This window comes from Monopterus albus, unplaced genomic scaffold, assembly GCF_001952655.1.
Source record: "Monopterus albus unplaced genomic scaffold, M_albus_1.0 scaffold359.1, whole genome shotgun sequence".
NCBI classification, from domain to species: Eukaryota; Metazoa; Chordata; class Actinopteri; order Synbranchiformes; family Synbranchidae; genus Monopterus; species Monopterus albus.
This window is the reverse complement of record NW_018128239.1, coordinates 102180-114844: the sequence shown is the minus strand read 5'-3', so window position 1 is coordinate 114844 and position 12665 is coordinate 102180. Positions and strand designations below refer to the sequence as shown.

The 12665-nt window shown below is 42.3% G+C and overlaps 1 protein-coding gene across 2 annotated transcripts in view; it reads left to right on the top strand.

Annotated features, from left to right (window-relative positions):
- The window catches only part of mgat3b (beta-1,4-mannosyl-glycoprotein 4-beta-N-acetylglucosaminyltransferase b), a 59092-nt gene continuing 46427 nt past the window's right edge, over positions 1–12665 (top strand). The window contains exon 1 of one of the 2 annotated variants that reach the window (XM_020625569.1): positions 1–162. In XM_020625569.1, coding sequence (XP_020481225.1) covers positions 101–162 — 62 coding nt within the window. In that variant the 5' untranslated portion in view covers positions 1–100. Of the gene's footprint in view, positions 163–8042; positions 8191–12665 lie in introns of those variants that run through there. The other variant, XM_020625570.1, reaches the window with a different exon arrangement.

Here is a 12665-nt window from a genome sequence, read left to right as displayed (position 1 = left end):
TCACCTGATTCTTCTCTTCTTTGATGACAGATTGTGTAATTGTAATTTGGGTGCAAGAGTCCAAATAGGAAGTGGTTCAACTACAGCTGATCGGTCGACAATGGCTGCAATACTTCATATAGGACTGCACGGGAAAAGGATGTGTAGAAGAAAATGCATGTGGTAAGTACACAAGACTGTTGTCATGTAAACTCCCAAACTGAAGAAGCTGTGTGAAGGTAGGGGGGCACTGTGTGTGTGTGTGTGTCTGTGTGTAAACAGATGCAGGAGTGACAGCATGTCTGCGATTATTTTGGTAGTGAAGGAGAAATGCTGTGATCTTTATTCTGTCAAGTGTCTGCAAATTCTTGCTGTGAGTGTAATGAAGTCTGACTGCTTTGTCTCTCAGACAGCAAACACTCCTGCTGGCTTTTTTTTCTGGGTTTAGATTTGTGACTTTTTTAAAGGCAGCAATAGAGAGAAATGTGAAAAACTAGGAATATGTTCTTATTTTTTTTTAATTCAGTAGTTTGGTAGCGGCATTTGCTCCTGACAAGTACTTTTACAGGTGTTCAAGTTACAGTTTGCAAAAACAGGAAGTTATAAATGCAAGAATCTGAGACATAAGCATACACTTCGCTATCTGCTGCTTGTAAAAGCTGCTGTACAAATTAGAAAATGTTTTAAAGCTTTGTGTGGTGTTTTTAGCTCTCTTGTGAGAGTTAGATAAGAAAGCTGATGTGACTAATATGTCGGTCTAACTGGTATCATTTTATTTATCTAAGTCTCTTTAGACTATGATTAAGTTTTTGGGTCAACACTAGTTTTTCCAACCCATATTATTTTGTTTATAACTGTAGCCATGTATGCCCATCTCTTTGCCGTTTGTTTCAAAGTTAGAGCCAGAGATTATGTACCTTTCCACATCAACCTAACCTTGCTTTGAGTTCAGTCTGACAGTCTGTCTCCAACTGTTGATTTCTGTCCGTGAATGTGGAATTTTTATCTGAGGGAACCTTGGTGGTTGCAGAGGTGAACGCCTAACATTTCGGTGTCTGGACTCAGATAAAAGTCCTGCATAGCCCTCATATCTCCAGTGCCATCTGAGTAGGTGCGGTTGCTGAATATTTTGTGTTGTGCATATGGAGATCTCACTGAATATTTTGTGTTGTGCATATGGAGCTCTCAGTGTGTGTGTGTGTGTGTGTTGCGTATGTGTGTGTGCACTTGTGTATCTAGGAAAATGAGATCCATGTTGATTTAAAGTCTGCAGAATTTTCCATTTTCTCTTGAACTAAACTCTTGTTTCATATGTCGAGACAAAAGTTGGCTGTTTTGCATCAAGTGTTCAATAACTTTCAAATTTGACCTTTGATGTAGCGTAAAGGTTTCAGGTTTTCTGTTTTTATTTGTGTCACAGTGGTATTATTGTGATCTGTGGTTGACCATAATTGGCTCAAGTCCATTAAAGGTCCAGTCTGTGGTTTTTGGACCCTAAACATTTTAGGGTCCTTTATCAAAAAGCTGGAGTGACAGATGACAAATTGGCAGCTTGGTTGTTTCTTTGCTCATGGATAATCAAAATATAACTTGAGCTTTTCCCAAAAATAAAAATTAATTAAAAAAAAAGATGTTTACTAGCAACCCTGGCTCCCAACAAGAAATTACCACAAAGTATACTGCAGTTACGGCTAGCAAAACAGGAAGTAATCCATATAAAACTGCAGTCAGCCATGGATGCAATTGTATGGGAGACCCTTATACTGTACAGTATTGTTCAAAATAATAGCAGTACAATGTGACTAACCAGAATAATCCAGGTTTTTAGTATATGTTTTATTGCTACATGGCAAACAAGTTACCAGTAGGTGCAGTAGATTCTCAGAAAGCAAACAAGACCCAGCATTCATGATATGCACGCTCTTAAGGCTGTGCAATTGGGCAATTAGTTGAAAGGGGTGTGTTAAAAATTGGAGAGGGGAAAACCTATAAAGAGGTGCAAAAAATTATAGGCTGTTCAGCTAAAATGATCTCCAATGCCTTAAAATGGAGAGCAAAACCAGAGAGACGTGGAAGAAAACGGAAGACAACCATCAAAATGGATCGAAGAATAACCAGAATGGCAAAGGCCCAGCCAATGATCAGCTCCAGGATGATCAAAGACAGTCTGGAGTTACCTGTAAGTACTGTGACAGTTAGAAGACGTCTGTGTGAAGCTAATCTATTTTCAAGAATCCCCCGCAAAGTCCCTCTGTTAAAAAAAAGGCACGTGCAGAAGAGGTTACAATTTGCCAAAGAACACATCAACTGGCCTAAAGAGAAATGGAGGAACATTTTGTGGACTGATGAGAGTAAAATTGTTCTTTTTGGGTCCAAGGGCCACAGACAGTTTGTGAGACAACCCTCAAACTCTGAATTCAAGCCACAGTACACAGTGAAGACAGTGAAGCATGGTGGTGCAAGCATCATGATATGGGCATGTTTCTCCTACTATGGTGTTGGGCCTATTTATCGCATACCAGGGATCATGGATCAGTTTGCATATGTCAAAATACTTGAAGAGGTCATGTTGCCTTATGCTGAAGAGGACATGCCCTTGAAATGGTTGTTTCAACAAGACAATGACCCCAAACACACTAGTAAATGAGCAAAGTCTTGGTTCCAAACCAACAAAATTAATGTTATGGAGTGGCCAGCCCAATCCCCGGACCTTAATCCAATCGAGGACTTGTGGGGTGATATCAAAAATGCTGTTTCTGAAGCAAAACCAAGAAATGTAAATGAATTGTGGAATGTTGTTAAAGAATCATGGAGTGTAATAACAGCTGAAAGGTGCCACAAGTTGGTTGACTCCATGCCACACAGATGTGAAGCAGTTATAACAAACTGTGGTCATACAACTAAATATTAGTTTAGTGATTCACAGGATTGCTAAATCCTAGAAACAAAAACGTTTGTACAACATAGTTTTGTGTTTGTACAGTCAACGGCAGACACTGCTATTTTTTTGAACACACCCCTTTCAACTAATTGCCCAATTGCACAGCCTTAAGAGCGTGCATATCATGAATGCTGGGTCTTGTTTGCTTTCTGAGAATCTACTGCACCTACTGGTAACTTGTTTGCCATGTAGCAATAAAAAATATACTAAAAACCTGGATTATTCTGGTTAGTCACATTGTACTGCTATTATTTTGAACAATACTGTATATGTTCATACACCTTGTTTTGTTTTTTTGTTTTTGTTTTTTAGGAAGAATTTACACAGCTGATCATTATGAGCCATTGTTATTTGTACAACTGTTATCCAGGTCGAATTCACTACACGAGATAGCATTAACTTTCTGCTACTGTCATGCTGCAGAAAAGGCTCATTGATAATGGAGGGTGTTTTTTCAAAATGTAGTTTTTGTGGCCTACAATACAGAGTGAGAGTAAGAATAAGACCTGAAAAAGTCTTTTTACTTCAAACCATGTTCCAGATCTGATGAGGCTCCACGTATTAGTAAACCTGACTTCATAATGCTCCTTTATGAGACAGCCTCCTGTTGTTAGGGATGGAAAGCCTCTGTCAGATTGGATGACAGGCTGATATCAGTATTTGATAAAAAGGCAGAAAGCGTGTGGGATGTCGGTCTCTCAGCTTCCCTCCAGCGGCTGCTGACTGCTCATGCAGAGAACAAATAGAGGCTGTGGGGCTGAAGATCTCAGGCTGATATGAGAAATGAAGGGTGTTGCACTCCCGGAGGCCTAGTATCCAGCTGTATTTACTGTATAACTAACAAGCTGAGGCATTGCCAACTTCAGTGATTAGCTTTACAAACCCAGTCATTAAAAAGTAAGTAGGTCCTAGCCATAGTAAGTCTGAACAGTATCACTGCTGCAAATAATGAGCACCTGGACTTCTTGTTCACAAGTGAACGGCTCCCTGCCAGTATCCTAATACTAAGCCTGAAACAGTCACAAGAAATAAATCAAATCAGTATGTGCCAAAAAATATCACAGTTGAATTCGCTCTGCCTGGACAATAAGGCACTATGAGGTCTTTAACCCTTGTGCTGGCTTCATATATTGTGTTACACAGTTAGTCTTCCCGGGTCTGGTGGACCCAGTCAACACAATCATACAATTTTACGTTCAAGTACTCAACAGATGTTTACTTCTTCCAAATTACAAGCAATATAAACAGCATATATGGTTAATATTTACCCTTTATCTTTGTTAGAACAAATTTATGAATTAAAGTGCTACGCATTTTTTTAATGCAATAAACAAAGAAAATCAATTATAATCACGATATGAGTGGAAAAAAATCAACAAATTTACAAATGAAGCAAGATTGTTCTTAACTACTGATTTTTATTTGAACCTCAAAAATGTAACTCATTCAGGTCAATTTGCACATCACAAGGTGAACAGATACACTAACCATCTCAGTCTACACAACACAGCAGCCCCATTGAACACATACCAACCTATACAACACATTTGGGGCAGAGTTTTACTGTGTGTGTGTGTGTGTGTGTTGCATATGTATGTCTTGCACTTGATGCATGTATACTGCGTTTTGCTGTTCGTCTTGTCCACACACTCCGCAGCATTTCTTTTTGCTGCTGCCGGCAGAATAATGAAAAGATAAGGAATTATACTTAGCACTTAACACCTCTCTCTCCAGCAAAGCATGAGTGTCACAAAAATACCGCAACAACATCACAGGATTACCTCAGGCTCTGCAGATGGTGGTTCTGTAGGTCCGGCAGATGGGGCACCAGCATCCTCCTCCCGAGTCTTCCTCATGATGGCTGCAGAGGATGGGGTTCTCTGAATATTTTCTCTTCTGAGGACTTGAGGTCTCCCCAGTGCCTTTCCCAGTTCCTCGAGAAAGACAGTCTTCTCTGGAACTTCCTTCTGTTCCTTTCTGGGTTTGGTGTGATCCAGACGACAAAGGCGTTGTATGCTGAGATGTCCAACATGTCAAAGAAAATCACCAGTGGCCAGTGTAGTGCCCTCCTTTTGCAGCTGTAGGCAGTCACCAGCTTGTCCATGTTGTCCACCCCTCCTTTTGTGACATTGTAGTCCATGATGATCTGTCTTTTTTGGCCACAGATTTCCCCATTCCTGTGCAGTGTACTCATGAGCAGAACATTCTTGTCTTTCTTTGGCACATAGGACACCAGGGATGTGTCAGCCGTGTACAAAAACTTTGAAGAGTTCACAGGCCTGTTCTTTGTAATTAACAGTTGGGGTGGGATCTCAGGCTTGTTTTTCCGAATCATTCCCACCATGGTCGGCTTCCTCTTTAGGAGCTCCTGTCCCAGCTTGTGCGAGGTAAAAAAAAAAAAAAAAAGTCACGTGATGTTTTGTTCACAAAGTTGCTGAGTCAGTTCCAGGACAACTCTCATTGCTTGATTTCTCTCAGGGGCTCCTCCATCAGGTTTCCCTGTGTAGACTTGCAAGTTCCAAGTATATGAGGTAGTGGCATCACTGGCAGCCCAGATCTTTATGCTGTATTTAGCTGGTTTGGATGGCATATACTGCCTAAAAGGGACAGTGACCATTGCTGTGGGGACAGGGACAGTTTCTAACCATGACGTGTGGTGCCAAAAAGATGAACATCATACACATCCAGCATCTGTCAGCAGTGTGTGAAGGTAACATTATTCAGGCTGATCATTTGATTTTGGTGATGAAGGCCTGGGTTTTCACTGCATTTCTGGATCATTTCATTTGGCTCAACAACTGAGGATGAACCCAATTTGGTTTTAGAAAAAAAATACATTTAAAATGAATAAAAATAATTTTGAACAAAGAAGTTATAATAGTATCCACTTGTATTTCACGCATCATTTATTTTTTTATTTTCACTGTCACTTTGTCCAATTTTGCTGCTCAAATTCTTAGTTTCATTGACAGTGTATGATGTACCAATTTCTAAAGTAGACAAAGTGGAGAGAATGTTTAGCACATCCATTAGGAAGAGGATGGGAGCTACACACTGCCTCAGCCAGCCAAAGGCAGGGAGAGACTGGAAAATGAAAATAGATTTGAGGAAGCAGCTCCTAAGAAGACAGTCAGCATTAACCTCAGACCAGACCTTGTGTTGTGGTCAGAAACACAGTGGACTGTGTATTTTGTTGAGCTTACAGTTCCCTGGGAGAAACCTGATATAGCCTATGAGAGGAAGAAAATGAAATACACAGAATTAGCCATGGAGGCAGAGGAGAGTGGCTGCAAAGTTAAAATCTACCCCATGGAGGTTGGTTAATGGGGATTTGTAGCCACGGTCAGCTGTCTCTTTGCTAGGTGAGTTAAGTATAAAAGGGCGGAGCCTAAGACAGGTAATTAGGAATCTAGCTGATAGCACAGTGAAGACTGGTGAGTGGCTCTGGAGCAGAAGAAAGGTGTGTGAGTGGAGTAAAATAGTTAAGTGGTTTATAAATGGTAACATATGTAAGGATGATGATACCTGTTAAGATGAAGTAAACTAGCATATAAAGACAGGCTTATTAAAAGTGTTTGATACATGCAGCGGGCTTGAGGCCTACCTCCTGGTGTTAGCGTGAGCAAGCTAACATGAAGGCATATTAGATGTTTGACTGGATAGTTGGAATGAATACTAACACAGGGTGGTTTCTGATGCAGTGTATAAGGAAGCAGAAGTCTGGGTAGTTATTTTGTGAGCGTGTGAGACGCTGGAACACAATGTTGAGCCTTCTCAACAAAACACTACTTGATGGGAAGGTGCCCACCTGATGACCCCGTAGACTTGCCTTCACTCCTACACCCACACAGAACTTGTGTTGGTGATAATATAGTTACAGACTCACCTGAATAATAGTTAATAATCTTCCCTGTTAGACCGTCTTGGTAGAACGTGTCAGTGGTTGGACAACTGAGTGCACCTAGTTCTAAAGTGCTCCTCCTCACACATGAAAGCTTTGTGCCAAAACTGACACTGAAGAAAACAGCGTTGGAAAACTGAACAACTGAGCAGCAAAACTGGAAATAGTGACAATGAAACTTAAAAAAAATCTGTGAAATAAAAGTTTTTTTATTTGAAATTATTTTTGTTCATTTTTAAATTTTTGATCAATCAGCATAGACTCAAACCTTATCCCATACCAAGAACACCGTTTGTCTTTTTATTTTGTAACCCATAGTTGTTATATCTGGTGTGCAGTGTGCATTACAGCCTGAGGGGGACCTCGGTGTGGTCACAGACTTTTATTCTTTTAGGGTACTAGATCAGTATAATGTATAACTGGGACTTCTCAATGCATGACAGAAAGTTGCAGTAATAACGGTCCTCTCTGCAGGAGTCCATGCACATACCCCCCCCCCCCCCCCCCCCCCCCCCCCCCTCACTCGCATATTTCCTGTTTTTTATCTTCCTCCCACATGATGGGCGTTCCTCTCACTGGACTCCTCCTTCCATCCGCTCCGTTTTCGTTCAGTTGATCCCCCGCACACATACACACACGCTCATCTGCACCTCTTTCACCAGTTCTGTTTGAGAGACAGAGAGAAGATGATGAAAAGGGACTAAGCGGTACAGAGTGGGGTGATATCTTATTGTCTTACGAGCGGAAACGCGTCACACCAGGTGCGGAGCGCTTCACACAGGACGGATAACGGGGGACGCATAACAGCGAGAGAGAGAAACGCGGAGGGAGGCGGCGACAGCGGGTCGTAAACACGACAGAAGGCGGCGAATCGGGCGGCAGACAGCGGCGGTCACCCCCTGCCACCACTCCGTGTCCCTTCTTATCTCTCCATCTCTATCCCTTCTGCGCCGTTTGTCCCAACCCTTTGCGCACCAAAGAGGCTCGGTGTGTTTCCTGTTTATTTTACGTCTGTGTGTTTTTCTGGACAAACTGCTGGCCAGTCCTCCGTAGAATAATCATCGGAGACAAGAGAAGAAGCTGAGCCATCACTACGACCGACAGGATCCACCGTAGGTCCTGGTCGGGACGACCACTGGCGCATCCGATCCGGCGGATTAAAGCGCAGGAGGGGGAGAAACACTGCGAGAGGGTTGCACGGTAATCCTGCTGTTTTGAGGCAGAGAGAGCCCCCGACTCACCGAGTCTCCAGCATCACCAATGCGATGGCATAGCGGCTTCTGCAGCAAAACTGCCAGACTAGACTCAGATCAGCAAGGTTGTCATCCACTATGAACCTCTGAAAGACATCCGATATAGGCACAGATGGGTAAGTGGAGATGGGCTTTTGTGTTTTTCCCCACGGATATGGAGGTTAGGGAGGGGACGTGGACTGGAGCGGCAGGGCTTGTGACGTGCGGACCCTTGCCATTGCACTTTACAGTGTAACACTGCAATGTAAGGGCAGTATATGTGCTTTAGTAGATGTTGAGGAAGTTGCTTCTCATGAAATTAGGAAGGAGGTGGGTGGAAGGAAATCGTATTGCTACAGGTCACACTGGAGATATACTTGGCCTATGGATTACAGTATGTCATCTCATATGATTTGGTGCTATTCTGTTGTGTTCTGGGGCTTGTGGTCATGCCAGTGATGCCAGTGTTTTGTTATTAGTATTCTGAATACAGGGCATAAACCCTGGGGGCAAGGGTTAAAAACAACCACACAGAGATGCACAAAACCAACGATAAAGACAGAAAATGACTACTAGGAGATTCAAAGCAGCAATGCAAACCCATAGATTTTTTTTTGTGCCCATTTTCATTTCTGTGTGCTGCTCCTCTGTGTAATGGGTTTGGGTGGTTTGCATGTATTTGGTTGCTGATGTGTTCATGACCTGGACAGTACAGGCCAAGTTGAGGCCAAGAACAGTTTAGTCTTCAAGACTAGAAGCTGCTTTCAGGTGTCCACTAATGTAGCTGTGCCCCCCACCTCCCACCTCCCACCTCCCGATGGCTGCAATCAGCTTTGTCACCTCACCAGATCTGAATCACCCTGCCCCAGACGTTCATCCTATGTACGCAGCAGCTGCTGACATTTTCATCTCCCATCTAGTCAAACCAAAACAACACTGTCATCTATGAAATCCATTTCTAATTTCCCATGAGAGCGGGCCCAGCTCCCTGGCTGCTGCTGTGGGGTCAGGTATTGATCCAGGGACCCAGCTGGGTTTGACTATTGGCTAGAGTAAGCTGATGCCTGATAGGCAGTTAAGTCCAAACTTACTACAAATAAGTGAGAGGGTAGCCTGAAGGTTGTAGAGAAACGGATGAAATCTGGCTGTGGACAGTAAACATGACGCTCTTTCTTTTGGCATGTGGCCCTTGAGCAAGGCAATTAATCAGCAGTAACTTTATTAGAGTGGCGCAACAATACCTGACTGTAGCTGTACCTGGCAGCTCCCAGATGTGAATGTGTGAGGAATGGCATCACTGATGAGCATGCTCAGTCTGCTCCATTCAGATGAATACCGGTTTTTAAAGATGCATGCTGGGTAGAGGTAACTATTTGAGAATATAATGTTGCTCAAAGGGGGGTCCGTGCTTGTGAGCTTTCTATAGCCCTGTTTTTACCAAAGGAACAAGAACCTTTTGCAGAATGTATTCCAGTATTCCAGTCCCTGCATTTCGGGTACTACTTTCTGAAGGTCTGCAGTGCAGCATGTCTCTGATTGGTCAAACACTGTGCAGCATTTTACACCGCAAATTCTTAAAACCCTGCTCCCAACCATCACACTTAAACGTCAGCGGGGGATTTCTTTAACCACCCCGGGGCTTCAGCCCTGCAGTGGAAATCCAAATCACAATACACTAACAGGACTTCAGCCCCAGGGAACATCCTCCGACTTTAGTTCTTTGGAACAAAAAGCAAGAGGGCTTTCTGGAAACACAGTGGAAGACTCTGGAGAAATACCACTCTCCGTTTGGTCCAGTTTAAGGCAGAAGCAGCCTTATGATGAAATGGCAGCTTGATCTTTTTTCAGTTTGTGTGGACAGCAGTTTGTTCCTGCATCTATACCTGCCAGGCAGTGGAGAGAGCAGAGATGGAAAGAATTTGAGCTGCACAAAAGCAGGAAGTATCTGCATTAACTGCTTTTAGCAGCTTAAACAGAGGTAGAGGCCCACTGCAGCCTCTGCTCTGCTGCTCTGCAGCTATATCACTGTGGCTTCAAATGCTTGACAGTTCACCCTCAGGCATCCCCAATCCCCACATTTCAAAACAATAAAATCAACAAAGACCACATCTCATGGGGATGTCAGCCTTTTTGCTTCACAGTGATACTAATGCTAAGTGGCAGGGCAGTGGGCTACTCTGTGTGTGTGTGTGTGTGTGTAGGGGGTTGCAGACAAAGGAGTAGTAGAATAAGAAATAGGAAAATTTTTTAGTTTCTTTTTTGGTTTTGTTTTGATGCCACAGCTGTCACCTGAATGTGTGTACAGTAACTGCGGAGCACAGATGGAGAAATGAAAACTGAAAAACAAGAAAGCTGAACAGATACTCCAGAGATCCACCTGAGCCGTGCAGCTGGAGCTCACTCCCTTTGCCAGATTTGATTAATAACACACTCGGGTGATTTCCACAGAATATTTATAAAGGATGGACGAACCCTCTGTGGCATCACCCGCTGCTTTTCTGAAGAGTAGTTATGAAGCTCAAGTCTGGTGGAGTGTGAGTGGAGCTTGCTAGACGGCTAGCGGTTAGCCATCCAAGGAGGGACCCTCCCGCCTGTCACTCAAAACAGCTACACCCTTAGTTATGCATAATTTAAGCCTCAATATAATTTAAACATGCAAGTTATGTAAAACCTCACCCCCATAAAGTTGTCATGGAAGGGAAAATTAGCTATAGAGACCAAAACTTGTTTTTATACCAGGCTGTAAACATGTTTATTTTTGTTGGAGCTTGGTGATTTCTCCTCATCTCTCACACTCTGTTTCACTTTAAATGTGCTTTCTTGGCATGACATACAAGTACATCTGTGTTGCTCAAGTATATAAGAAAAGATTTATGAGCAATGACTATCAGGGAAAATCACAAAATATAGCTTCATTAAAGTTAAATTCAGCATTTTGGGAAACATACTTAACCGCTTTCTTGCTAAGAGTTAGATGAGAAGGTTGATACTACTCATGCATGTTAAATATGTAGCTGGAGTCAGCAGCCAGTTAGCTGAGACTGGAAACAGCTCTTGCACTGTCCAACGGTAACAGAATCCACCATCAGCACTTCTAATGCTCACTGATCAAGTAAAACAGTGAATTGTCTGTTTTACGCTGTTTTTCAGTTTTGTTTTTACCATACAGGTATGTGATTCAGTGTCGTTCTCTAAAAGACAAACTCTTCCTTTAAGGTATTTAATGCCGTCAGATATTTGTCATGTGTAGCAGCAGATGATGAACTTTAGTAATAGTCCAGTAAGAGACAAGGGTCAAAAAGTCTAGAATACATAAGCTTTTTAAAAACTTTAATTGCATTTAGCTCTAATATTTTGCATTTTTGACAAATGTTTGTCAAGAATAAAGTGATTGCAGCTTTTTTCTGTTTGCAAATACTTCACCTACCAATATTGTGTAAACACAACAGTAACAATTCATCTTGGAAAAATAAATGATGCTGGGAGAATGGCTGATTCATTTCTCCATGCCATGCTTCACATCTCATTAGCAAACTGTCATATGCAGCTTTACACCTATCTAATTGGCTCATCAATGCACAACCTTTCCCACCAATCATTTTTGTTTCTTCCTCTCACAGCTCTTTCATTGTGTGGTTCCCTCTCTTCACTGCCTGCGAGTCAAGTTGCAAGGCTGAAACAAATGGCTTTGCTGGCACACAGACAGGGTGTCAGTTAATACTGCCCCAGGTGATCTGGGTAGGCAAAGCTCAGTGGCCTGTGCCTCTTCCACAATATACTGTTTTGTAGACTTTTGCTCTAAAAGAGACCTATTCTTCTAGGAAATCCGGTGCCAGCTGTCAGTCGCCAAATAGTCCCATGTCCTGTAATCATAGCACACTGATTTCAGGCTCACTGGCTCAAGAATGTTTGTTCATATATAGACATAACTGTCCCTTTTTACTCTGGTAAAGTCGGTGAAAACAGTGGTGTTTAAAATTCATACAGAGGCATCTGTTTCCTTCCAAGTCAAACGTATTGCATGTTGTAAAAAAGTGAGAATGTAAGTCTGCAGGAAATGACCACAAACCAGGCTTGTTGTTATAAGCAGATGGATGCAGACATCTGATACCCTGCAGTGTGTGAACACCAGTGAAGGACAGCAAAGACAGTTTTGCATTGCAAAAGTCAGTGTCTTTGTCAAAAGAAGGAAGCCTCCCGTGAATCGGTGACTTCTGTTAATGAATTTGGTTTGTTGGACCCAGTGACAGATTGGATTTAAATAAATCAAGACACATAAAGACAACAAAACAAGAATTTATTAGACAATATTTTATATGTCTGAAATGAACTGTAAATGTCTCGGCACCAGAGTCCATAGCAAAATCTCTAAACAGTTTCAGGTGAGTGGTTGTTGTTTGTGAGTTGACTCCTGCTGGAGCTGCCCCCTGAAAGTCAACTCGCTGAATCATTAGTTGAGAGACCTGTCAATTGACTGAGACTTCTACTTGAGCCTTTATTTTTATTTTATTATATTTTATTTTTTATTTTTTGTTGCCCATGATGGTTGGAGCCATCGGTTGAGTTGGCACCGCAGATTGCTGCCTCGGTTCTGTACCGGAAACAACTTCCT